Source organism: Mastigoproctus giganteus, chromosome 14 (assembly GCF_048544385.1).
Source record: "Mastigoproctus giganteus isolate SK-2022 chromosome 14, ASM4854438v1, whole genome shotgun sequence".
NCBI classification, from domain to species: Eukaryota; Metazoa; Arthropoda; class Arachnida; order Uropygi; family Thelyphonidae; genus Mastigoproctus; species Mastigoproctus giganteus.
In genome coordinates, this window is record NC_143588.1 from 46,666,339 (window position 1) to 46,694,135 (window position 27,797).

At 34.1% G+C, this 27,797-nt stretch overlaps 1 protein-coding gene across 1 annotated transcript in view; it reads right to left on the reverse strand.

Annotated features, from left to right (window-relative positions):
* The window catches only part of LOC150075109 (uncharacterized), a 481,445-nt gene that overhangs the window by 60,763 nt on the left and 392,885 nt on the right, over window positions 1–27,797 (reverse strand). The window contains exon 9 of the mRNA XM_090388677.1: window positions 233–352. Within this exon, the coding sequence (XP_090244803.1) occupies window positions 233–352 (120 nt within the window). The remainder of the gene's footprint in view (window positions 1–232; window positions 353–27,797) is intronic.

A 27,797-nucleotide genomic window follows, 5' to 3' on the forward strand; every position in this document is an offset into this window, starting at 1 on the left:
ACAAGCACAGACCACACTGAAAAAAATTTTATCCCATGAGCCTTGCCTAATCTCTCCAAGACATCATCCAACGTCATACAGTTTTGTCCCTGGCAGACATACTCTGGTCCTTTATTTTTATGTTTTTATTCTTATTTACATTATTTTTATATTTACATCCATAACTTTTTTTAATGTATTCTGACAAGTTGTTTATACATTAATTTGCTTTCATATAAGATATTATAATTACCTCATGTAAAGTAAGAGGTTTTTCTGGCTTCCTTTTACAGTCAAACCGTCCATAAATGGCAGCATATTTTCGAATTTCTTCCATTCGACGAGGATCATCCTCAGGCATGTTCATGACGTACTAAAAATTAAATTAAAACCTGTTTGAAAATTGTTTATCAAACACAATCAGGCATAATTAAAATGGATGCAAGTTGTAGATGCACTCACACACACATACATTCATATTTTATACAGCAAGCAGCCTTGCTGTAAAATAGTTAAACATGCAAAAGAAATGACTAATATCAATTAATTAGCAAAACCATTAAAGGGCAGGCCACACCTACACATATTCTCTAGACTGCTAGAATTGGGCATAAACATTAATTTAGAAAAGTATAAAAGAACAATAAAAAAACAAGTTAGTAATATTTGAGTGCTGGCATGCTCATAGATCATTAATAATTTCATCTATCATCAATATCTATGCTGGTTTCATTCCAAGCAGGAAGTTTTCAATTGGAGTTATTTCCTGTCTTTCTAGTTCTAAAAAAGGACCCTTCTTCAAAATTTATTTTTTAAGGCTATAAAAATTATATCTTAAAGCTTGCAGACAGACTCTTCAACTTTAAAGTGTCAATAACTAATGGTCTCAGCTTTTGTGTGAACTCAGAGATCTATTGTATAACATTCCAAAAAGTTTGTAATGTCATAAAATAGACACAGTTTTATTTATTTTTTAATCATACATTTCAAAACCTAATCTTCAGTTGTCTTTGTTTGTTGATGTTGTTTTGCTTCTTTCCTTAATGATTTGCATTTTTTATTTGTGTGGTTTACTTAAGTAATAACTATGCACATATTTAGTAATATTTGTTACACTCAGAGCCCATATTAATATACTGTATTCCCAAACTGCAATGAATTTCTCATTTCTGTTCTTGTTGGTTATTCTAGATAAATTCCTAGGAAGTTGATGCTTTGAGTTATAATCTGTTTATCTGAAAGTACTTTTCTAGACTTCATAATATTTTTAAATGTAATGTGCTCATCCCACCTGTGCTACTATATCTTATCCACAGGATTTTCAAAAAGGACGGTCTTAATTGTATATATTTAGTAAAATCCATGACATATAAGGGTGGAATGAAAAGTAGCACCTCTCAGTTCATAACCTCAGTGCAAGCTGGTGTAGCAAGTACCACTTAGGTTCCCAATGTGGAACACCTGTAGCATATGTGCACAATTAGCATTTCTGCATGGTTGTTAGTTTACAGGTTACACTGTTTTAAATGGAAGCATCTCTGAATATGCAGTTATTGGGTTTGTTTCTGACTGCCAAAAATGTTATACCTTCAACATTCTTAAATATTATTATTCACCCCCATGATCTGGAAAACCAGAGCCAGTCCAAGAAATTTCCCCATTAAACAACATCTCAATGTTCAAAAAAAAAACTGAGTCCAAGCATCAGTCCACAAAATGAAGTTGAACATTTTTTGAGAATCTAAGGAAATTTTTTGGAAAATGGGTTGCCAGTCAATTCAGTCCATCAAGACACTGGATAGGCTAAAAAAAAAAAAAAATAAGAATCAAATGAGTAGGCCTGGCAATGCTGCTTCAACACAACAGGTGCAACAGTGACAAAAAATTTTGCCACTGGGATTTGAAGTTGTCCTGCATCATCCTATAGTCCAGATTTGGCCCAAAGTGACTTTTTTTTTTTTTTTTTTTTGCTCCAAAAGTTTAAAGAATATCTCTGATGAAGAAATTAAAGCAGCCATGAACAGATGGTTGGCATCTCATCAAACAGAAATTTACTTCAATGTCATACAATATGTTTGCAGTCCTAAGCACTGCAAAAATGTACTGAGTCAGGTGTGGTGTATGTGTAGAAAAATAACACAGTAGATTAATGATAGCCTTTTTTAATCTACAAGTACATTTTTTTTTTATTTATCTGTATTCTTTCAACAGTTATGTAATAAGAGGCATTTTACTTTTTGCCCACCCTTGTGCACCACTATGTTTGGCATCTCTGAATTGAACAGTCTAAGGGAGTCTGCTGTCCTTGGAAAAATAAAATCATGAAAGTAATACAGAGCAGGATAGCATATATGACAAATCATGTATTCTTAATAGTACTTGAATTTGAAAATACTGACAACTGGCAAAAACACTAATAAAATATAAAAATATATTTTTTTATTTGTCCAACACATACAGACATTACACAGTTCTCAGTTGGAATGGTGCTCTGGCCCAGTTAAAGAAGTGGCTCATTGTGGAACAATTTTACTAAGCCTAACGTTATTCAAATTCAGCATGTGTTTTGAGTAAAATTCAAGTGCAGGAAAGCTCTATGCAGGTCTACAATAAACAAACTAGTTAGCAAGTCACAACAATCTGATCTATGGCCGATGATAAAAAGAGTATTGTTGTTAATAAGAAAAGTCAGAATGGCAAAAAGCAATTTTAAGAATGAGCTTTTTCTAATCAATTTCTTGCACATTTTGTATACAAATTTTGCCATTTTACTATTCAGATCTGAACCCATGTGACTTCTTACAGTTTTCTTAATACTACTGTTTATAGAAACAAGCTGTACCATTCAGAAAATGATGAGAAATTTTAACAACTGTAAACAGCATCAATGAAGAAGCTCTGGCTGGAGAGTAATGGAAGAATTCCAAATATGACTAAGAAAGAAAATAGAGAAACTGTAGGTAATTAACATATATTTATTTCACTTAGAAGTTTAAACCAGAGAAGTATAACATAAACATACATTACATATAATCTCTTTCTTGAGATCTCCTTGACTGTGGAGAGTAAACTGAGAAATTAACAAGTCAGTGACTTACATATGTGCTGCCTACAATCCTTTGTTACATCACCTGACTTGGCCTTGACTTTGGTGAAGGCTGAAAAGGTGAGCTATGCACTGTTAGTAAATGTGACATGGTGTTTCTTGTGACAAGCTGTGTTTAATAGTGTTGAATTTTTGTTTGCATATCCACTATATTCAGATATTTGAAAATTAAGGAATTATTATCTACTATCTTTAACATGTGGTTAACACAATTATGGCTAAGCAAATAAAAATAATGTTGATTTATTTTACTGACACACGATGATTAAAAGTCAACACTGCTTTAGCCCCTTTCAGAAAATCCTGAGACAATTACTGTGCCCAGGTGCTTCCCACTGACTAACACTCTCCCTTTGTATGGTCCTATTTTCACTTGAAGTTAACCCTACAGATACCACAGTGGTGAACCTACCATACTGTTGAGGTCCACCACAGTGGTGGGGGGCTTGAAAAGAACCAAGCCTGATGACTAGTATTATAGGTCTTTAATGAGCATAGGGAGGTACATTTGCAAATCTCACAGAGAAGGCTCCAGAATTGTAGTTTTAGTTAATACAGTGTTTCCCAAACTGGGGTCCATGTACCCCTGGGAGTTCGTAGACCAGTTCCAGAGGTCTTCAAAATATTCAGAAGGTATCAAGTAATATGTGTCTATTTTCTTAAAAATATATTAATAGAATCACAACAAATTTCGTTATAGAATATTACTTATTTTCAGTAGGATTAGTATATATAATTGTATACATATTTCAAATAATTTGTTCTATGTATAGCAAACAGATGATAAATAAAGGTATTATTATATATATACCTGTATAAAAATAAGAATAAAGTTGAGTTATTTCATGCATAAAACTTTGAATTTTCTTTTCAGAAAACCCAGTGTTCACACACACATGCATGCATGCACACACACATATATATATATATATATAGGGGTCCGTAAATCACAGTAGTTTGGGAACCACTGAGTTAATAAATACACAGAAAACACAGAGTGGCTGATAATGGACACTGCTCTTTATGGACTAATGTTATTAGCCTACTGTTGTTTTCTGTATTTATTAATGATAATGATGCAGGTATATCAGGTTTAATGTCTACATTTGCAGATGATTCAAAGGTTGGAAGGGTGGTTAATGACAGTATACTACTGCAACAGGATCTAGTAAACTTAGGCAGATGGGCTGAGAAATGGCAATTGAAGTTTAACATTGACAAATGCGAAGTACTGCATATGGGTAGTGGTAAACCCAGAGTAATGTACCAACTGTGTGGTACTACACTGAGGGAAGTGGAAAATGAAAAACACCTGGGGGTAATTGTGCAGTCAGACATAAAATTCTCTGAGCAGTGTAGACAGGGTTGCCAGGACAGCTCAAGAGCTTTTGCCAATGACATACAGCAACTTTTGTAGTACGGACAAGGAAGTGATTATCCCATTGTACAAGGCAATAGTTGGTCACATTTTGAATACAGGACTGGAGGTCTCATTTTCCAGATCTACTGCTGGAACAGTGGCAGAGAAGGGCAATGAGATTGACAAAGGGAACAAAAACAAAAGGGTGGGCTCACCAAGAAAGGCTTCAGTTTTGCAAATTACAGCGTTTGGAGCCCATGTACTTGCAAAGAGATCTGATTGAGGTGTTTAACACCTTAAATGGATTAATTAAGCTCAATGCTCATGGTATTCTTCCTCAGGCTACACACATGAGGGGGCATAAATTCAAACTGAGGAAGGATAGTTGCAGGGTAGATGTTCAGAACTTGTAGCCTTCAGCCAGCAGGTGGTTGATTGTTGAAACAAACTTCTTTCTGTTGTTGATGCAAGCAGTTTGGATAAATTCAAGAAGTGGATAAATTATTCAAGGGAATGGACAAGTGATGTGGGAAGTGTTTTTTTTTTTTTTTTTTGTGGCTGTTTTATGAGCTTGCTTTCTTCCATTATTTGCCACTACCAATATGCTTTCTCTGAAAGACAGCAACATTCTAGTTGAATAGTATGGATGACTTAAATAACCAATGGACTCTGTATACATTAGTTGATTTAAATTTGAGCACAACATATACAGATTGACTACCCAGAAATTTCTCTCATGACTTTTTAACACACTTTCATTTTATAGGTTAAACATAAAAAAAAAATAATAAAATAAAACATCTATAAAATATTTTTCTTTCATGAAATTACATATAAAAATCTGTATGTTAGTTTGGACTTTAATATAAAAATTGCCAACAAAACTAAAATTGTGTATATTTTCATTTGAAGGAAATGTGAAATTTGTTTTTGATGGGGTGTATGTTGTGGGGGGGGGGTTGCCCAAATTCATGGAAAGGGGCATTTACTTTAATATAAAAAAAATATAGTCTTCGGGATGTACTTGGCCTCAGAATAACGTGCACAAACATTGGGATGGGCAATGTCACACTGCATCCATAATTCACTACAAAAATTTGCATTTTAAGTGCAGCTGATTGATAGTGAGGACTTTGCACACAGAAATGTATTTTCATATATATTGTTTAGTGATGCCGATATAAATAAAATCTGAAATTGAAAATATAATTATACCTTTGGGGGTATTGACTATATATTTCCCATATGCTTTCTTGGGTAGGGGATATATAATACCCATAAGGGCAAACCAATCGTTGATGTTAATCATTTTTGAAATTATCATGTTATCAATAATTTTACAGCCTGGCCACCGTGTTTTTACATCCGCGTGGCTAAGCGATGTACGAAAGTATACTGTACGCGAATTACCCACAATATGCTTTTCCACCTACTGATATAAAAGTTACAATGAAGTTGTAACTTGTGGCCATTACTTATTTTTAATATTCCAAGCTTGCGAACGGAAGAGAACAAAACGACAGTCGTCAGCAATTGTGGACGGGGGGGGGGGATTTTTATGCTCTGACCCCTCAACATCTCAGTACCGTCCCCGTCATAAATCAGCGTCTGTTTAAATATCCAGTTTAAATATCCTAAGCAACTGTTTTGACGGGAATTATTAAAGAAATTTGTAAGAAAAAACTTTCCCGTTCGTGTGCAAAATGTTATCCCAAAAGCTAAGAAACTAAACAGTTCGCGTTCCTGTCACCAGACGAACGCAAATAAGTGGCGATGGTTCGAACGTCTGCAGGAAAGACACATAACAAAAGCATGAGACATCAGTTGCGCCTGCGCACTTGCGTTGTATATGGTCAAGGGTAGTGATACGTGGCGTGCTTAAAATCTCTACATAGTACACGTTCAACCCTTTACCCCCGTAAGTAAAATGTATCCACTCCTGGGCAGCACTGCTGGGCGGTATTAGCGAATGTTGCGGTGAAAATTTGAGTCCCGTAAAATGTGAATCGATATGCAAATGAATGACATTTATTGCAAAGCTCTAGAAATTGCGCTTCAGTTGTCTCGAAAGCTTAGAATCACTCCGGGAAGAAAAAAGTTGACCTATCTCAATCAAACTTACAGTTTGAATACTTACTTTATCGTTCGTCCACTACTGCACTGCCACGTGCACTTCGTTCCAGGCGGAACTGTTTATTATCGATCATATTATTTATTCCAAAATAATGCTACGACCTGAAAACTGGTACAATGAACAAATCCTGTAAAGATCTACTATTGTTCGGTTTACGCAGGATAAAAAACTCCTTTATTAGAAACAAACAAAAAACTCATTTATTTCAGAATTCAACTGATAATGCATAACATAGTCGCGAATGCCGATTATAAGTAAAAGTAAAGTTGAACTCAGTCCACGTTCAACCTAAAGGGTTGAACTGTCCTTGTTAAAATTAAAAGTTCCTTCCCTTTACGGGAACTTTTAATTTTAACAAGGATTAACCCGAATTTCTGTGGGTTAGTTATGTCCCAAGTAGGAAGTAGTTATATCTCATTTGGTCATTCTGGGACCAATAAATGCATCTTCAAGTTTTAGTGAGTCATTTTCAACAATTTACATTTTATTCATCATATCAAAAAATATAAATTGTTGAAATCGATATTTTAACCAATTTGCATTTTCAAGTAACCTCTGTGTCGAAATTTATATTTCAATAACGGTTTATTGTACATTTATGTCATGAAAGCATTCAATGTCAGAATACAAGAAAAGAAATGTATACAGTACTTGTTTATAAATCTGGGAGTTATTGAAGAAAAAGCATAAGTGAGACAAGAAACGCTACTTTCTGCAGGACTGAAGTAAACTAAGTTATCTGCTACCCATTGGAAAATGACTGGGAGATTGGTATTTATAGATTTATGGGAGATATTCAAATATTGGTTGTACAGTATAAGACTTGCCAAAGTGGAATGTAATGTATTATACTCTGAAAAACAGTGAATGGGAGTTCCTAGAGAACAGTACAAGGTCACTGATATAAAAGAAGAAAACAGTAGGCGAAAGGACAGAATTTTGAGGTACTCCTACCTTGGATGAGAAGTCAACATAAAGTACCACCTACTATTACACGTATTGAGCAAGCAGAGAGAGTATTTTTCAAATGGAATCTGAATTTCTCCTAACCTTTATTTATTTATTTATTTTTATTAAATTCTTCTATAGGTGAGTCACATAACCAGATACGTAACTAGAGAATATCCGCCTCGATAATGATATGTAGATTATCTTTTGCATATTTTTATATGGGGGTATAGGAGGGTGTTATTGTAAATGTTAAACAGGCCGCCGAAGGCATGTTTTAACTATGTTTAGTCATACTGTGGCTGCCCAAGTCTGGCTTTCACTGTGACAGAAATGAATAATATTTATGAAAGGGTAAGATAAGATGAGTCGTCATAAAATGGATCACACTTGTTGAACGTATCGCGTATTTACTCTTTACTTTCATAAATGTTGTTATTCCCAAGAACAAATTTCATAAATGTGTTCTTGTGAATTTTCTTGAGAACAAGAATTAAAATGAAAATAGTTACATTGTAGTTTGAACTTCTACCTCTTTAAGGAAATACGAGCTCATTCAAATTATATTAATTGTTACATTCTGCCTAATGTTAACCAGACATTTACCTGATTTAATAGCGATAAGGCGTTGCTCATCTAATGTAAAAAAAAAAAAAAAAAAAAAACCAAGATTATTAATATTTTTATTTTGGCAATTGAAATAACCACAGGTCGCTACCAAGACAGAAAATGAGATACTCTAGAAAGACGATCCTTCCTTTCACTAGTCGTTTCGCAATTCAGCCTCGAACTGGCTATTATTAGCCAATTTTTCCAAACCTTAATGGATCTGAGTTCAAGAGAGAGAAAAAGTCGTCAAATAATGTTTTCGGATGTCATTTGACGACTTTGACAATTTATCAAATGATGCTTTCTTGTATCATTTGCCACAACTAAGCGCCTCCGTGGGCAGGAGCAGCAGTGCGTAGCACACGCTTCTTGATTAGACCGCGGTTTGAGCCCGTGATCACCAAATACGGAGGATGCGGAAAGATTAGGAAATGACCACCGCATATCGACTGAGCAATATGGTCTTAGTTGCTAATGCTCCTAAAAAAAAAAAAAAAAAAAAATTGCCACAACTACTTCATTAATACTAATAGTCAAATCCAGATTACCGACTGATGCAGCAGAGTAAAAAGTAGGATAATAACGCATTCAGAAGCAACTATTCAGATAGAAAACGACCTGTATTCTTTCAAAAGAGGTGTGACAACAGGTTGTCATACAGCAAACGGGTATGTCTATTGACCAGACATCAAAAAAAAAAAATCCATAATTTGGCCTGAAACCTTCCCGGGGATCAACAAAACACATCCAAAATCAAGTGTTGGAAAGGTAGTACGTCAACGGAACGAAAGGTAACACCACCATTCATTCCAATTCAGATAGTCTAATATTGTGGGGGGGAAGGAAAGGGTACATAAGAAAATGGGTTAGCATATGGACATGAAATCTAGCACAAAGACCCCTAAGACTATTCTAAATAAGAAAAAAGAATCAGAGCTACTGTTTCAAATTTATTGCAAAGTTTGTGTAGGGCTGAACTGAGAAAGGAGGGGGGGACTAATAAAATGCAAGCTGAAAACTGGGTGTCAATCCGACTCTTACCTTCTCGAGTAATGCCCAAACATTCAAATTATACTTTCATTTATATACCGATTTCAGCTGGGGCGAATGGTGTGGGGCCATGGATCCATAATTTGGCTTGAAACCTTCCCAGGGATTAACAAAACGAACGATTAAAATTTGGTGTCAATACGACTTTTTTATTCTTGAATAATGGCCAGATATTAAAAACATACTTATATATGTCGGTTCTGTAGATGTCATGATTTTCTTGGTTTCCTATCATATTTGGAAAAGAAAAATTCCAATTAACAAATTAATAAGGTGTAAGCCCGCTTTTAGCCCCTGTGGGAAAAGCAGTTGCGATTCAATTAGTCATGGGAAGCTTACGTATAGTTTCTTATAGCAGGCATCAGGAATTTGTGCCCATTTCTCCTTCAGTGCAGTCACAAGTTCAACTGCAGAAGAATGTAATACTGGCCGCACCTTGATGTGGTGTTCCAATTCATCCCAAAGGTGTTCGATGCAATTCAAGCCAGGATTTTCGGGTGGCCAAGTGAATTCTTGAACTTCATTTTCCACAAACTAAGTTTTTTTTTTTTTTTTTTTGTACCTAGCTGTATGGGATGTAAACATGAAGCGCCCAGTGCCTCGGAGTTTAGGGTACACGGAATTGTCCAACATGTCAGTGAATTAATCGGCATATAGTTTTTGCACTATAATCAACGGTCTGAGTCCAAACCGCGAGATGCACCTCACCCATAATCTCGTCTCCTCCAAACTTCATTCTGTGTGCAATACACTATACTAGATGACATATCCGGTATACTCCAGAATCAGTCTGACCTGAAGATTGTGAAACACAACTAGTCGAAACAATGAATCTGTTTCCTTTGTTTCATGGTCCAAAAATGATGGGCTGGACTCCACTGCAAACGTGTTTGTTGGTATAACTAGGGATTTGTAGGCAACAGTTCTGCCATGGAAATCCACGCGGTACAGCTCCCAATCGCCACTTACGATATAAGTGGTCCTTAAGGAGCTAGATACACTTACAGGTATTCCTTTGGATATCTAGAGCTCCAGGCGTCTCTTGGTTCGCTTTTATCACTTTTTTTCAGGAATTGTCTATTCCTATCCGTTTTTTTTTTTTTTTTTTTTCACCTAACCGTTTGACTACTCCTAAATCGCTTTCGTTCTTCCATCTTTTCATTAGATCGGCTACAACTGATTTTTCAAAGCTGAAATATGTACCTGTCGCACACAATGACAAACTGCTGATATGGCACCCGACAATTACGCTTCTTTATGGCCCTGTAAGGACCTTGGCGCGACTTGTTTCTGATACCTCTACTATCGTTTGTACACTTTAATATCTGTTTCTAATTTACATATACAGTATATGTCCGAATACTTTTTGATTACAGTGGGCCAGAAAATTTTCACATACCCTCGTTATATTCTTTGGACATTCGAGCATCCTCGAAAAGGAAAGGAAAAGTTAAACCAAAATTTTCAGCGAATGTTTTGTTATATATATATATATATATATAAGCATGTTTAAGGAAAACTCGGATAGACACAATTTTCAGTGTATATTCTTTTTCTCGTTGGGAAAATTTTGGTACAAATTCCGATTCCGCATCCATTCCCTCCCCCCTCCCCACGAATAAAAGCACTGCTATATATTTTTCAATTCTGAATATTTGTTAAGAACTTGCTTCCTTTGAAGATGGGTATCATATTTGAGTGCAAACCTTTTAGAGGCCTCCGTAGCCGAGTGGTTATGAGCGAGAGTGAAATACACGAGATGTGTATTTTAAGTATTCAAAAAAAAAAAAAAAAAAAAAAAGACGCCAATGGTTCAAACATATTGGATAGTACACTACTATATTTTATATATTCAGATTTTCATTTTTTATATAAATATTGAAAACAAACATTCAGAAGCAACGAAGACGCATATTTTCACAGGTTTCGAAACAGTTTCGCATCAATTTAAATACAAAACGGGAAAATGTAAAACCGGATACTACAGTCGGTTATGCTTACTTATCTTTAAGCCAAACTTCTACAATTAACTGTTTAATAACAGATACATGCAGTATTCTTTTCTCATAATGTGTATTTACATTCATTTCTATAAAAGAACACCACATAAAGTATAAGTGAGAGGGCTAACAATTTGACGATAAGTACAACTGTACGTATATTGCATAATTTGATACTAGAGATCTTTTAAGTGCTCGATATTTCCTATATTCTATTATATTATGAATCAACAGGGCTTACCTTTATTTTTGATATAGGAAGCTTCTTTTCCAACTCTCCTTGTCCAACTCGCTAATAATTCATGGGGAAGGCGATATCAATTTTGCAAGACATTGTCATAAAGTTAGATTTGTTACATTTTCTTTTTAGTTGCTTTATTAAATAAACTCCTTTTTTTTTTTTTTTAATTGTAGCATTCAAATTTTATATCACCTATAGACAAATAAATATTTTTTATAAGAGGAGTAAGGAGCTACCCTCTCCAGTTGGATAGTTCCCTCTTGAAAATTCAATACACCCAAAAACGGGTGGATTGGATTTTCAAGATGTGTAGGTGTCTGTGTCCTTTGGTCGGTTTGTGAGACGGATGACGCTCACAGTCTGAGACTGACTAGCTCAGCACGAGCGGAGGAGAGCTGGAAAAAATTCCTAAATGCTGTTTGCGGGATTCAAACCCAGATCCTTCAACATCGTGAGCAGGCGCGTAAAAGCCCAAGCTACCGCATCTAACTTTATGACAATGTCTTGCAAAATTGATATCGCCTTCCCCATGAATTATTAGCGAGTTGGACAAGGAGAGTTGGAAAAGAAGCTTCCTATATCAAAAATAAAGGTAAGCCCTGTTGATTCATAGTATATTGCATAATATATAAAAACAATAGTTATAATAGTGCAGCTGCATTATACAAGAAATCATAAGTGATGATTTCTTATCAATTCTTATGATTTCTCATAAGAAGAGAACGGAAATCCTAGAATCACATATAAACTAGAGGGAAAGGAGCTAAAAGTGGTTCAAGACTATAAAGACTTAGATTCAATCTAAAGCTAATTTTCCATGGAGTGTAAACAGGTGTCTAGGAAGGCACATGGTGTTCTGTCCATGATTCATCGAATCTTTGTAAGTACGGGAAAGAACATTATTATCCCTTATATGCAAGACGATGGTTAGACCGTATTCGTTTGGAGACCGCATCTAGAAAAAAAAAAAAAACATAGAAGGGGATATCGGGTTGAGGGGTATAAGGGGCTGAAGGAGTCTTTTTTAAAATGAATGAGGAGAGCCTGTTCTCCGTCTTAGATAAGACAAGAACCAGACAGCACAAATATAAAATCTCAAGCAAAAAGAAAAGACTGGATTTCACAAAGTTCACCTATGGGAAGCGAGTTGTCGAACACTAGAATAAGTTACCTCTAACCAACGTGGTAGAGGTAGTGAGTCCGGCTAAGTTCAAAGAGGAATTCGATGATTACCATGCGGGAATGGGGGACAGACAATATTTCGTAGAGAAGTATGTTACATAATTAAAAAAAAATCCAGTACAGTCAGTATAATGTAACCTATGGATGCTACACTTTACTCAGGTTAAGCTGGTAGCAATGAAGATGTTAGAAGGTACTATCTGGTCTTCGTCAAAGTTGTGTTGTTCAGCCGGAAAATTAGTCACGAAGGGTATTTTGATTATAAGATATAAATATAAGCGATTAAGATATAAATATAAAGCTTTACCCCGCAAAACAACGCTTGGATTATCTGGTGGTGTTAGTTCCTACGTTCTTTATAAAAATGGAAAGCAAATGAGGACAGTGATACCATGGAAGGCACAATACAGACATGAAATTCCAGTATTGCTTGGAATTTCATGTCTGTATTGTTTTATTGATAGGAATTAAACAATAACTTTTATAATAGTTGAGAGTATATATTTAAGAGAAAATAATGTAATAAAAATTAGATTTCTTATAATATAAATACTTTAAATATTTTTTTGTAAAATTGTTCTCTGATGCAACACAACCTTGAAGATCAGCTTTCCGAAACCAAACACATATTGATATTAAAAAAAAGAAAGAAAGATATATTTCATAAAAAACCCCGAGTGTTACACCAAAGATAACCAAATATATGACATAAACCCAACCACATCAACTGAAAGATTAGAAGAATGGAGGGATGGAAGAGTGAGAGATCAGATCAACCAACTATGTGGATAACTTTACGTCTCAATGTTAATCCAGTAGTGATCTGCAAAAGATACCATTTTATTTTAATTTTTAATTTTCCGCGGTGAGTTTTCATTATTCTAGATCTAAAAGTTCCACAGTTTCGTGCTTTGGGTGGAGCACTTAAATATGAATCTTCAATAACAAATCCGCGCAGTCGATATGTTCACGATTTTTTGCTGCAGTTAGAATGTAGACGTTTCAAATAAGAATTCATAATATGCCAGAAACTGTAGTTTCTGTAACACAGAAATTTTATGATGGACTTTGTATAGACTCCACTACTGAATGAATATGATTGGCTTTGATGTGACTGTACGCAACAACCAGGTAATCCATAAACTGAACAGTCTAGTTATGACGCTGTCACGGTTAAAGATTTTAGTATCTTATAACAGCAACAAAGTCATGGCGTTTTCTTACACAGCGATTCGATGCGCGCTGCGTATTGGCAGGTCGATTAAAAGGCCACACCTATGTCTTATCATCTGCATTTTCATTACTTCCTTGTCTGTGATGCATTTAAAAGCAATCGTGCCTGATTTATCTGCCGTATTATAGCACTGCACTTTTCTAGGTTAGACTGTAATCTTTAGCTCTAGTCCACAGGTTAAAGTCTATAAGTACTTTTTTTGCGGAACCTCGTAATATGAGGTACTTACTGGTGGTGACTATGAAGAATTTGACACTGTTCACTTAAATTATGTAATCTCTCTCTCTCAATGTAACAACCAATATGACTTAAAAAAAGGACATAGCCAGAATGGCTAAAACAATTTTTTTTTGTTTATGTCTAACTATTTTTTTTTTTTTTTTTTCTTTTTCTTTTTCCGGCAGAAATATATTTGTAGAAAGTCTAATTCGCACAATGGCCAAAGCATTGCTGGCACTCACATATCACTTTTAAAATGATGTTGCCTCTTGAGATGGCTTATACCATACACCACGGAAGAAGATTAAGCAAAAGGTCACAAAAAGGAGTGAGCATGCAGTCATTTATGTTATAGATTAATGAAAGAGTAAACCTCAGAAATAAATTTAAATTGCAAATTGTAAAATTGAATGAATGTGTTTATGTGTAAGTAAATATATCTATTAAAATTTTAGAAAGGCCTAACTAAATATACATGCACAAATAGCCGTGTTCCATGCCTGTGTATGAATGAATATACATTAATAATTGTATGAATATACCAGTGTTGAAATTAATGAACCAAAATCTATACAGTATTTCGCAGCACTAAATAAGTCCAGATTTACACAATCTTAAACATAAATTACAAATGCCTACAACACTATAACCGGGCTATTATATTATAAGACACGAAATTTATGAGAATGAGAACAAGGAAACTTCATTTTTGCTTTATTAAATAAAATTTCGGTCATCATATATATAGGGGTGATTAAAGCGATTGATAATCATTGGCGTCATCAGGAATATTTTATGGAAGGAAGGGGGAGTCCAGAAATTTTCATAAAGGCTCCATAAAGATACCATAGAAAATTTAATAATTAATCGTATCCGAGATTGTACAAGTGATAATTTGCGAGTGGTGGAAGTCGACTGATCCGTTCGATCATTTCTGGCGACAACTATACTGATATTCTAATATTCGCGACTCCAAGCATGTTACCGTTACTTGGGCAAATCTGTTCCGCAAAAAATCTGTCCCATTTTGGTGTCATCACATGGAAGCATAAATTTCTGACATGATAAAAGACAGTTGATCATTTCGGTCTTCGTGATTATCATACCCTTAAAATTTCCGCTCCCTTAAGGAACAGACTGAAGTCAAGATGAATTAAGATACGCTATTTGAATACTTCAAGAATCAATAAGTAAAGAAGAGATGTCTGTGACTATCATGACATTCACTAATTTTCTGAATGTGATAGTTGTTTCTGACATCTTGTCAACGAAATCAAGAGCAAAGTTGGTTTTGAAAATTTTTAATGGGATATAAAAGTACCTATTTATACATTCTACACTTTTACTAGTTATTTCACGGGGAACTGTCTAGTTCGTGGTATAGTTATTTTAATTATTTTAATCACTTCAAATAACTAAAAAATCATTTGGAAAGAAAAGTAGTCACGTACGTTTTCTATTATAAATTGTTATGAATGAATGAAAAAGACTTCTGTGTTTCTAGTCGACTAGTACCACAAAGCATGGTCACCATCATTAGAGAATTAAACTTTGTTTGTCTGTAGTCTGTAATATAATAGCCTCGACTATATAATAATGTCCAAGGTTAGATGCGAAATACTTAACTGATGATTATTAGCACTAATACAAAAAAATACTGTTTCAGATAAATTTTATAAATTAATAAAGTGGACTAATTCACTAACTGAACAATAAAGAACACAGGTACGGAAGTCGCTTGTGAATGATAAAAAAATTTATAATTAAAGCAAAAATAAATAAATATCAAACGACAATACTGGGTATATTAAAATCCAATCATGAAAAAAAAAATCGCAAAAATTTACAGAAATTATCGAAATAAAAAGAAACGAAAAGCAACTGAATTAAAAACAGTTAAAAAAATGGAATTACTATTCATCGAACAGAATAAATATGCTTCATACAAAAGTAAGTAAACTAAAATTCTATGTCAAGCATCTATGGGATTCTAAACTAAGGATAAAATAATAGCAGCCAGAATACAACTAGACTTAACTACTAAAAGATAACGCCATGGTGTCAACTTTTGAGACTTCCTATATTGTTTAAACTTTATAACGTGTCAGACGCCTACCTCTAATTCTTTACTAATCCTCTTCTTGTTATTTTGTAGTTTGGGATCAAAGGGTGGTAGACTCCTGATGAGCATCTCAGCGGCCTCGGAGAGTCGCTGGATTTGACTTTCAACGAGAACTGGAGTAAGAGACAAGGGAGAACTCGGCTGTCCGTACTCTCCTCCGCCCTTAGGACAACAAAACAAAAGAGTGACTTTTTACTGTGATGTCCAGCAGGCGGTAGGCTACAGTATCGGGTTAGTAGCCCCATTAGCACATGCAAATTACAAGCCAATGATATATATATTTTGAGTGAGGGTTAGGAATAAAGTTTTTTTTTTTTTTTTTTTAATTTTTTTACTTTATAGATTAGTAATGACACTCTCATGAAGAAAGGGAGAAGAATTAAGTAGTACCCTAAAGAGATTCAAAATGGCTGGCCAAATGGCCAAAGATGATAGCTATTATGAAAATTTTAAATGTCTGCCCAGAAGAAAGCGGGCGAGATGTCTTATCTCTTGAATACTGAGATTTTGATAGTTAGCAGAGATGCAAAAGCGTTAAGAATGAAAACAAATAAGAATACAATTATAAATTAAAACAATAGATTTTTTTTTACCTGATTCAGTTATAAGAATAACCTCAGAAATTTATTACCTTTTCAATTTTATTTTTAGTATAGATAATCTCAAAGAATAATAACTGAAAATATATTACTGACAACTATAAACATAAAAAAATCTAATCACGAGGTTATGTTTGAATTTAGCAAAAAGTTCAATTTTACTTTAATGTTGAACACTGTCCTAACCATTAAGCGAGTTTAATAATCTATAAATACGATCAAAAATGTCTTAAGTAACGCAATTATGTTGTTTCTTTCTCAAGTGCTATATTTGGAACATTGACTTTGTCACAAAGAAAACATGTATTTTTCTATTCTATCCATCTGAAATGCATAATTAAAAGTGTAGATCGTGTTTAAACAGCTTTCTGAATTATAACGTACAGTTGCACCATGGCGTTAAACGTTTCCTTAAAAACAATTCACTGAGATTATTATATTATTCTACGACCCCAATCACTCAAAAAAAAAGCATATGGATTTATAGTGGACGATGCGATAACTCAGCAATTCTCACTCCTTAACACAGAAATACATTTGAATTTATGCAGTTTGTGAAATGCACAAATTAAGTGCATTCTGTCCTTTTTATTCACAAATAATAAAAATCATTCCAAAAATATTTTGCTAACTACAGGACGAGAACAGCTGTGCTTGGTCACATCGTTAAAATATTACAATCAGAAGTTTTGTTACACCCCAATATAACTAGTAAATACTATTCACATAAAAATATACCAATACTACATTCTTTCGAATAAAATTTTTCGAACGAACATATTTAAACTTAGGACATCAGGAGTCGAAACCAAAATCCATCGTTAAGAGCAGAGAAAATAGTCACTGGATTTTAGTGAAAGTGAAATCTGATGGTCAGATAAAAATGGATTAGATCAGCCGATATGGTTAATCCAAAAATCAGACTGAAAAACAGAACAGATAAAGTCTTTAAATTATGATTATTATTGCCATAAAAATATCAATCCAAAACATATCGAAATTGGATAAACAGATGACAACCTTTAAATTAAGGTATATTCTAAGAGGTTCAATATAAATTGTGATTACATAACAGTCAGTAAATTTGCAATTATGCTTATTTTCTTTTTCTCAGAATGATAAAAAAGCACAATAATCTTCTGTAAAATGGTACCAGATATAGGATCATGGATGTCAAACATTGACTAACTCTATTCAATGCCAGGTTTCTATTCTTCTTACACCAATAACTGTTATAGTCGAAAATATAATTAATAATCGAAAGGAGAGAGAGAGTCTATGAAAATCAATGAATTTTAAGAAAGATATATTGATTCTATAAAAAAGGAAGGGGGAATGAAAATTTCCTAAGATCTCCAAATATATTTCGATATACAATAGCTACAGCCTCATGGCTAAGGAAAACTTTCGATGAATGATAAGATTTACATTCCAATATACTGTATCTGTATTTGTAAATGTTTTAGTGGAGTTTTTAATAGATAATAAAATAAATACAGCCAGCCATCAATACCAAAGGCCAAGACAGCATTTTACAGCTCAAACATATTCATGCTAATTAATTTCACAATACTCAGAATTAATCCAGAGAGAATGTAACTGAACAAGATAAATAAAAGTTTCATCTGAGAATTTTCAAATTAGTTAACTGTTCACTCATTCTGACTACTGATATCGCGTATCAAATAAAACAAATCAACAGGAATTATCAAAAACAGTGAAAGCAATGAAGAATGAAAGCTGAGATATGTTTATATATGCCAAATACTGCGCTCCAATTACTTTTAAATACTTCTTATGGTAAACTAAAATACAAGAGCATTAAAATATGGATGGGGGACCACGTTTATCGCTCATAACGTAATGAAAGTTACTATTCTATATGATACGAAAAAAGAGTGTGAAAAATTAAATAGAACACATTTACTTCGTTAAATCAAGAATAGGACCACTCTTTCACAAAGTCTTTCGTAAATACATACTAAACGAGTGTGAATAAGCAGAAAGTTACTAATTTGTTGAGCACATCTATCTTATGGTACTGTTCCAGAAAATATTTGGACTGGGTAGGAACTGATAAAAAAAAAAAAAAAATGGTATAAAGGATGTTGAGAACTTTCCAGTTAGCCTTCAATTTACAGAGTACATTCCAATTTATCAGTATGATATATTTCGAAGTAAAAGAGGCACGTATCATAAGGAACAATAAAAAAGATCGACATATTTTGTCATTTTATAAGTATCTCAGCAACACTCACTTAACAGGATATTCCATCTTAAAACTGCACTCATAAAAAACAAAGGATCTATAAAGAAAATCTGAATAACAAAGGAAATTATGGTCACCATATATATTTATGCAAACGTTTTTAAAAACTGCAAATTGGTACTGACAGCCACTCCTGAATAGGATACTAACTGCTGCTGTTAATGACACTGCATTAATCTTGCTATATTAGTAATAACCTGACTTTTGTCATAAAAGTAAGAATTAAATTGAAAATGGAAAAACGTTGTGGGGAATTATTAGTCTGGAAAAGGATATTGGGGCAAATTACCATGTTACCTTAATTATTGATTATTCCTTCTTTTAAATATCAAGCTTTGCAAATTTAGAGAAACACCACAGTAAAATAAAAACAATATAGATCAGGGAAGGGTAGGCTTACCCATAAAAGCACATACAAACACATGCCTTTCTCCAAACATGTACATGGCCGCTCACCCTTGGGACGTAGAGGTTCATTTTTGAGGTCACATGACAGACGGATGACAGATTATTTAAAAGTAAGATATAAAAGAGATACACATTCGATGATAGGTAGATGAAACAGAATGGAAAGAAAAGCACCAATAACCCTCCATAAAGTGATCATCACACGGGCATATCTATTCGACAGAAAGCAGAAAGGACGGGACACCCGAAATCAAACTGTCCGAAACATTGTACAGTGGAAGGCAAAAGGTAATGCAACCAATCATCCCAAGAAAGGTAGACAACCAAGAAAGGTTGACAATGATAAGGGCAGGACCAATAGCCACCTATCCTTGTGCAGAGAACGGAACAATTAGACATTAATGCAGTGGCAGAAGGTGATGTGGAGTAAAGAATCACGCTATACAGTCCAACCATCAGATGAACGTACCTATGTCTGGCATATACCCAGAGAACAGTTTCATCAAAGTTAAACTGCACCAACAACGAAGTTCGGTGGTAACAGCATGGGCCTGTTTTTAAGTGGTCCTATCATCGATGAAACCATGAATCAACTATCTATTTTGACATTCTGGGAAATTCTGTCTTACATGAATTGTGAGGAGCTGTATTTGTATCAGCATCAAATTCTCCGTGTCATAAAGCACGATTAGCACGACCGCAGTTTGAAGTGATTAATGTGGTGAACCTACCACTTCCAGCCCAAATCCCAGATCCGAATCCAAATGAACACCTTTGGGATGTTCTGGAACAACCGGAAGCCAGAACAAGTTGCCCCCATTTCAATCTGAGAAAATTGGCAACAGCTTGAGGAAGGAGTGGGGCAAGATTCCAATCTCCATATACTAAAAACTTGTAGAAAATATCGCCCAAGAAGGTTTTTGACGACATTAGAGCCTATAGAGTCAGTCGATATTAAAAAATTGCTGTTTTCTAAACAGATGTTTTTCATTTAGTGTTCCATTATAGGTTGGAAGACAATATATATATATAAAATGAACTGAGAACATCTGATAAATAATTTAGGAGTGCCTTTTGGTTTGAATAATAGTTGGAAATGATCTGATTTAAAAAGTAAGGTTCGAAATGAAGGATTTTAAACAGACTGTAACTGAGATTCATACGGACAATCTATAAACTTGGAGGAATTTTCATCATACTTCTGCTTAATAAAAGATTTAGAATAAAAGAGATTTAGAATTGCTTATAAAAAGAAGGAAAAATATCTAGCTTAATTCTAGCTTAATATTTTAAAAGTTAATACTAATTTTCATTCTGTGTAGTCTTCAAATCTGTCTGAATTTACAGGTTTGGTTCTTAAACTGTAATAATTCTTCCCCCACCCCCTACTGTTCTTTCTCGCTGATATACGTCATTCTGCATACATTCCATTTTTAGCGGAATATAGAACTACCTCATGGAAATGTTTTGTTCTATGAATACATATGCCCATCAATACTAGGATAGTTGAGGGTAAAATAACCACAAATATGACTAGAAACAATGTTAAAACTTTATGTATGTACACAGGAGGTGCCATCATAAAGTAATTAGACTAATTTTATTGTGCAGGTCTGTAAAGTTGCTGAACAAATCGTCTAGAAAACATATGCACCAAAAATATTTTCTGTGTCCTAAAAATTAGTGTTTTTTTTTTTTTTTTTTTTTTTTTGTTTAAACAGAATTAATATCAAATTGGGAAAAACTGCAAACGAGGCAATTCTGACATCAAATCATATTTGCGGGGATAAACCTGTGGATAGAGAAACAGTTTATAAGTGGTTTAGAAGGGTTCAAGAATGCAGGAACCAATACCTCACAAGACAAAAATTTTCATGTGAGACTTGGCGTACTCATATCCACGACTAACTTTGCAGTTAACTGCTGAACAGTTAAAATTAGCTAACGAAATACTCTTTTTGAAAGGACAATTACATGAGCAAAGTTTCTGCAAAAATAGCTCAACGAATGGTAAATCAACAGCACAAATAGCAAAGAATTGCAACATGTTCTGTTCATTCAAGTAGAGGTTAAGTAACCAGCAATCTTTTCAGAAAATTATAGCTTTGGTGAAGTGGGCGTTCCATTATGGCCGAGAAACGAAACCTTCAATAGAAAACTCTTCAATTACCAAATTACTAGAGATGAAGAGGATGTATAAGACACAAAGGTAAAAAAAAAACATCAACAACGATTTGTTTCTTTGATACTGATGGCATCGTTCGTTCGGAATTCATCCATAATAGCCAAAAAAAAAAGAAAAAAAAAAAGCTGATCGGGCTTATTATTTCGAAATTTCAAAACAGCTAAATGAAAGAAAAAAAGATTTTCTAATATTGAAGACATTAAAGAGAATGTGGTGGTTGATTTTGGTTTATTTCAAAGGAACAGTTCTTCCAAAAATGTTTTCAACAGACAACTTCCAATGTTACATTTTAACGGAGTATACGGGATGAATTAGCATGTTGCTTAATTCCATATTCGTATTTCTGGAATACAGACCAATAAGCCTTTGAAATAGCCGAGTGGTCATCACAAGAACATTAGTACATGCGTTGAGTGACCATGATTCAAGTCCACATAAATGCTAAATACGGTGATGTTCTTGCATTCTCTCTCTCTCTCCATCTTGTGAACTCCTCTGACCATATGCGATCGTCCCGGTAAACAGAAAATTTATTATTATTATTTTTTTAAATATGCAAACTCCAATAATAAAAGAGAAATGGTGCACATTTGCAAAATTGATCTCTTCCCACAGGATGAAGATGAAAAAGAATGGGAATTTGAAAGCTATGAAGCAAAATTATTTCCTGTTCTTATATTTTAGTGAATAAAAGGAAGTTTATATCAATTTTATATCAGCTGCTACTAGTATTCAAGAAAGTAAGTTCCGAATATTTCATCATGAAACAAAATATACAACACATTCATACTTAAAAAGCTAAGTTCTGTGCAGAATGTGTCTTAAGTACGGTTTACTTCATCTTTCTTGAGACTTATTTGGATAAAAAAAAAATACTTGTTTCACTAAAAGGGTTTGAATGACCTTTGGGCCTAAGGATTCTTTTAGACTTGCAGGTTACTGAAAACAGAAACACCAAATACATGGGAAGAATGTGATTTGACAAATAACTGGGGTTAGATTATGTGTGTGTTGTACCCCCAAAGCGACTAAGGCTAAAGGGTGGCAGTATATTGAATTCAATGTATTCGTCAGCCGGTTTATAAAATAACTGATATGCATAATGATTAAAGCAAGATGCTTGTTATTTTAATACATGTTCAACTAAATGGCTCGTCATGTCGACAGAGATATAGAACAGAAATAAAGAGAAACCTTACACATCAGGGGGGGAAGGAATATCCATTATGTGTGTAAGAGTCTACTGAAATAAGATACAAGATTTTGTGGTCTGGGATTAGGTTTCTAGAGTCGTTTACTGAGTTATGAAAACAAGCAAAGCAAGGATTATAGATAAAGTACTGAATTACAAACACAACTAAAATAGCAACTGCGTTGTTAATTAATTCTACAACTAATACTGCTAATTAATAACATATAATAATGTTAAAACTAAAGTCACTAGAACAATAACCATAATTTTAGAAAGTTAGTGTGATCATATGGTCTTTACAAGAATAATTAGTAGAATAATCATAAACATTGATTCCGTAAATGTCACTGAAGTAAAAATATAAAACTTCATTCACACAACACAACAGGACGCAAAAGCCATTAAAATAATTAAATGAGAACATCGTTTAATTTCCTTTTTTTAAACAGTACTGTTTATTTAAATATTTAACCAATGCGCCCCGAAAGTCTTAAACTTTACTACCCAATCCTTATATGAATCGCTAACTTTTCGACGATCAACAACTAACCTGTATTATGGAGTGTCTCATCATGCAGCTTGGGTATATTTCCATGTGGAATCACAAGGAGAGTGAGGAGTCGGTTGTGTCCAAATCGTCATTTCGTACATCCATTCTAACCACTGGGCTTTTGGTAGTATGGAAGGAGTTGGGGAAGGCTAGCTTTCCTTTATTATCTTGTTGAAGAGCTAAATACAAAAGCTTCTGAAATTTTACATAACGTTTTCGCACTATTAATATCTCTTTAGAGAGCTACTTGAAATACGAATTAACCTTGCATTATCTTTAAAATGTTGCGGAGACTGATTTAAAAAAAAAAAACGGAGCTTCAAAACGGAAGCCTAAAATTTCTGGAAAGAAACACTCTTAATAGCAATATTATTATGCAAATTATTGGGAGACAACAGACTGCAGATGTTTATATAGTATTAAAAACAACGTGAACATCGAAATATGTCCAAAATTTCTATAGCACTCTTAAAAGTATTTATTAGTAAACCTATTTACAAAAATATGTAAAATTTGGTGTACAGTGCAATGTGAAGTGGACGTCCAGCTGGCAACAGCTATCAATGGAGATGCTTAAGCCTATATATCATTCAATCACACTTATGCCATCAGGTTTTATATTCACTGAATCATGATATTAGACACACCAAGTACTTAAATGTCACGATTCAGTAAATGTTTAAAGCGTTGTCCTAAGTGTTTAAATAATGTGTAGTTTAACCTATTCACGTAAGCAATGTCCTTCAAGAGTTTAAAATACTTATAAATCGAGATAACGAACCATACAGATATGCAGTTAGAGGGGATATCATTTCACAAGTCTCACTCACTCCACTTGCTTTAAGGACCATTACATAATGATATATGAGTTGGAGGGAAGTTACTTAATGTATTTCCTTCCATGCTTCTCAAAATCTTGATGCATGCACACTGATATCCAGGCAATGGGTTATCAGACAAATTCTCTGTAAATATTAAACGACCAAACATGATTAATTTTTACCAAACTTGTCATTTTTAATTAATGGATATATTAATAAACACGGACGAAGTAATTACAGATTCAGCTATAAGATACGACTATTAATATGGATTTCAAAATACTTTTTCATGTTTATTGAAATAAAAAAAAATAGTCTTAACTTTTCTTCTTTTTTTATGCTGACTTAGATATAACGTGCCGTAGTTTAATATGTTTATTATTTTTGACTATGTACAGTAGAGTACATCGAAAATACCAATTTTCATTTCCATTGCATTGAATCAGCTGCGCATTATGCAACCAGTAAATGTATAGATTTCAGTGGAATGATGCGTTCTTCAGTAACAAATTATGTACATTTTACAATACTTTTGTAAATTGAGTAAATGCCACTTTGAAATCTGAAACTTGAAGTCAGACTATGAGAATAGAGTACCAGCGAGGGATAGACTAAGTGAGTAACTGATGGTTTGATTCCTCATAATGCGCTGTTAGAATTTTCACAGAACTTTTTCACTGAGTATTGTATAGTGTTGTAGTGGAAATTTCATTTGCTATCAAACAGTATTTTACCTCAGTCTAGTATACAAATAATATACTTCATTTAGTTCACCCCTCCACAACCCAAGTTACTCCCAATAGCCCCTCTACTCCCAATACATTTCCCCTGGCCAATATAAACTATTAATAAACAAGCAATATGTTCAAGATTTGAAGAAATGAAAGCAATTTTATTTCTTCATATCTTCGAGGTATGAAATAAGCACCTGCATTTCCATCGTATCCTACAATTACCTAAATTTATTGAATGAACAAGGCAAACCACTAGGTGGGATTTTTGTATATATTACAATCGCAAAATATGAAAACTAGAGAACTCTACACAGCATCTCGTGCCTGGGATGTTTTGTGGAAAATTGCCATTCTGTCCCAAGAACCCTACATGAACTAAAACTGTCCTCAAAGAGGAATAGGATTTATTCTTATTTATATAGTGTATTAGCATCTAAGGCCGTAGCACTATGTGTATTATGTCTATACAAGCATGTGTTCAAGGGGTATTTGCATGTTGCGCGGGCTGAAAAACTCGAAAGAACAGATGGGGAAAATTTCTATTCTCTCTTCTGAGATCGGCAATCTACATTCCCAACTGAAGAGAATTACTATGGTCACCGATGGGACTGGAACCCAGAACTGTACAAACGAGTAAGAAGGGGCGAAACCACTATGCTGTCACGGAAGACATTTCCTACTGATTTGTTGGCAGAATGGGAGGATCGGTGTGAGAGTTTGTATAACAGTGAAGGAGTGATCACATCTCTTATTAATCCTTGTATAACGATTAATTCATGCCATGAAATTGTATGGTTTCATGACAAATACTATTGCTCAAAAGCCAAGGAACAAACCCAAAATGCGAACACATTTTTAAATATAAATAAAATTAATCAAATTTCGTTATTTATAAAAAACAAAAAAAAAAAAAAAAAAAATCCAATATCCATCTCTTGCCCACACAAAGTAGCACACAGCCTATTACAAATACAAACTGCGTAACTACATAAAACGGCTCTTTTTTTTTTTTTTTACCCTTTATGCTTCGCGTTTGTGAAGGACCGATCAGAGGCCGTTCTCATGCCACCTCGCAAGATGACTATTATCTGGCTCTAACTGCAACGTGTCATAAAGACTCCACAGTTTACCGAATCGTCAGGAGGCTTTATATCCACGAATGAAGAGTCTTTATAAAAACAATTTTGCATTCACCAATATATTAAAACTAATGCCTCGTTTATGTTTTGTTACAACTGATGAAAAGTTTTTGAATTATTTACGTTTATGTGATTGATTCATAGCTTCTGGGAACAAGTGTACAAGTTAATTATGTTTTTAGTGGGTTTCATGAGATATTTATGATGTTTACACAAAATTTAACTAAAATTTCGACAAGTGGAGCTGAGATATTTCTAAAAATGTAAATTAAAATTTGTACAAATGCCATTTCTGTACATGAGTGTATGTTAACATTTCGTGATGAGTTTTATAATAAGCTGTTTGTTTGTTTCGGGATTTATTGGGCGCATCGGCAACTATGACCATAGTGCACCGTTATAATAAGCATCAACATAGTTTTTTCTCCCTCAGCCAAAACCACATTGTTGTTAAAGCATTCGAAATTTTTTTTTTTTTTTTGTTAAATGGGCAGTACTTTCAATAGATAACATCTTTTCTTAGAAATGCATCTCATATTCAGTTCTCCCGAGCAAAACCAGGAAAATTAAATTCAATTGTCATTTTTCGCCATCTGGAATAAAATACTTCAAAATTTTAAAATTTTACACCGAATCTTTTATCCATATTACATCTGTCTAATCGAACGAAGGACAACAAAATTTAAAGAAATAAATTTTGTAATCATTATGGCTGTTCGTTGTTATAGCCAATTACCAATAAATTTCTTTTTATACTCGATATATCTAAAGGATTTCCATCATCATTGTTTCCCTGTGCAGTAACTGTTTAAGGCCGCCTATTTTTCAGCGTAGCAGTTAAAAATGGGCCTTGCAATAAAAGCTTAAAACATTTATATCAGTATTTGTTTTTATTTAATCTCTACACCGGAAAATCACATCGCATTAATAATTAGCACATGGATTAGAAGACTAAGCAAGACGTCAACAAGGGCACACAGGAGTCGAGCTAGATCTTCTGGACCAAGCTGTTCCCGATCGTGATTCATAGCAAAACTACTTAGGAGAATCAGGGTTGGGAAGCAGGAACAACCTGAAATGAAGGGATATGTATTTTGAATAAATATATTCCGGTAGTTCTTGGCTTTGCATATCCGCTCATAGTCAATTTAGATTATCAAAGAATTCTACGGTGTTCTGAATGCAGTAAACAATCATTTATTTAAACGTATGAAAAGTCGCTAAAATTGCATTTTTCCAATATTGACAATCTGAGATTCAAAAGTGAAACTCTAGATGACAATCACTTTTCAAGTTATTTCAATATGATAAATGGTTCACATGAACCAGTTTGAACAAATACTAATAATCTACCTACTCCCACTGGTCTGGTCAGATGTGTTATTTGGATTTATATCTCAGTGTCTGTTAGGACCACTACCGATTTTGCTGGGCTTGCAATAGCTTCCTATCTTATGATTGCCCAAGTGTGTTCTGAAAAAACCTCGGAATACGCCAAAGGGAGGAGAATCCTACCCTATTCGCCTAAGGTCGGCTAACTTAGCACGATTGAAGAGGACTTTAGAAATTCCACCGATCGTACAAGGGAATCGAACCCAGACCTCTTCAAAAGAGTGGCCCGTAACCAAATACCGCACTCATTCAACTGCCACCGTAGATGGACTGAATAATATAATAATGAATACCAGAGTAACATCCATTTCGTATTTCAAACTA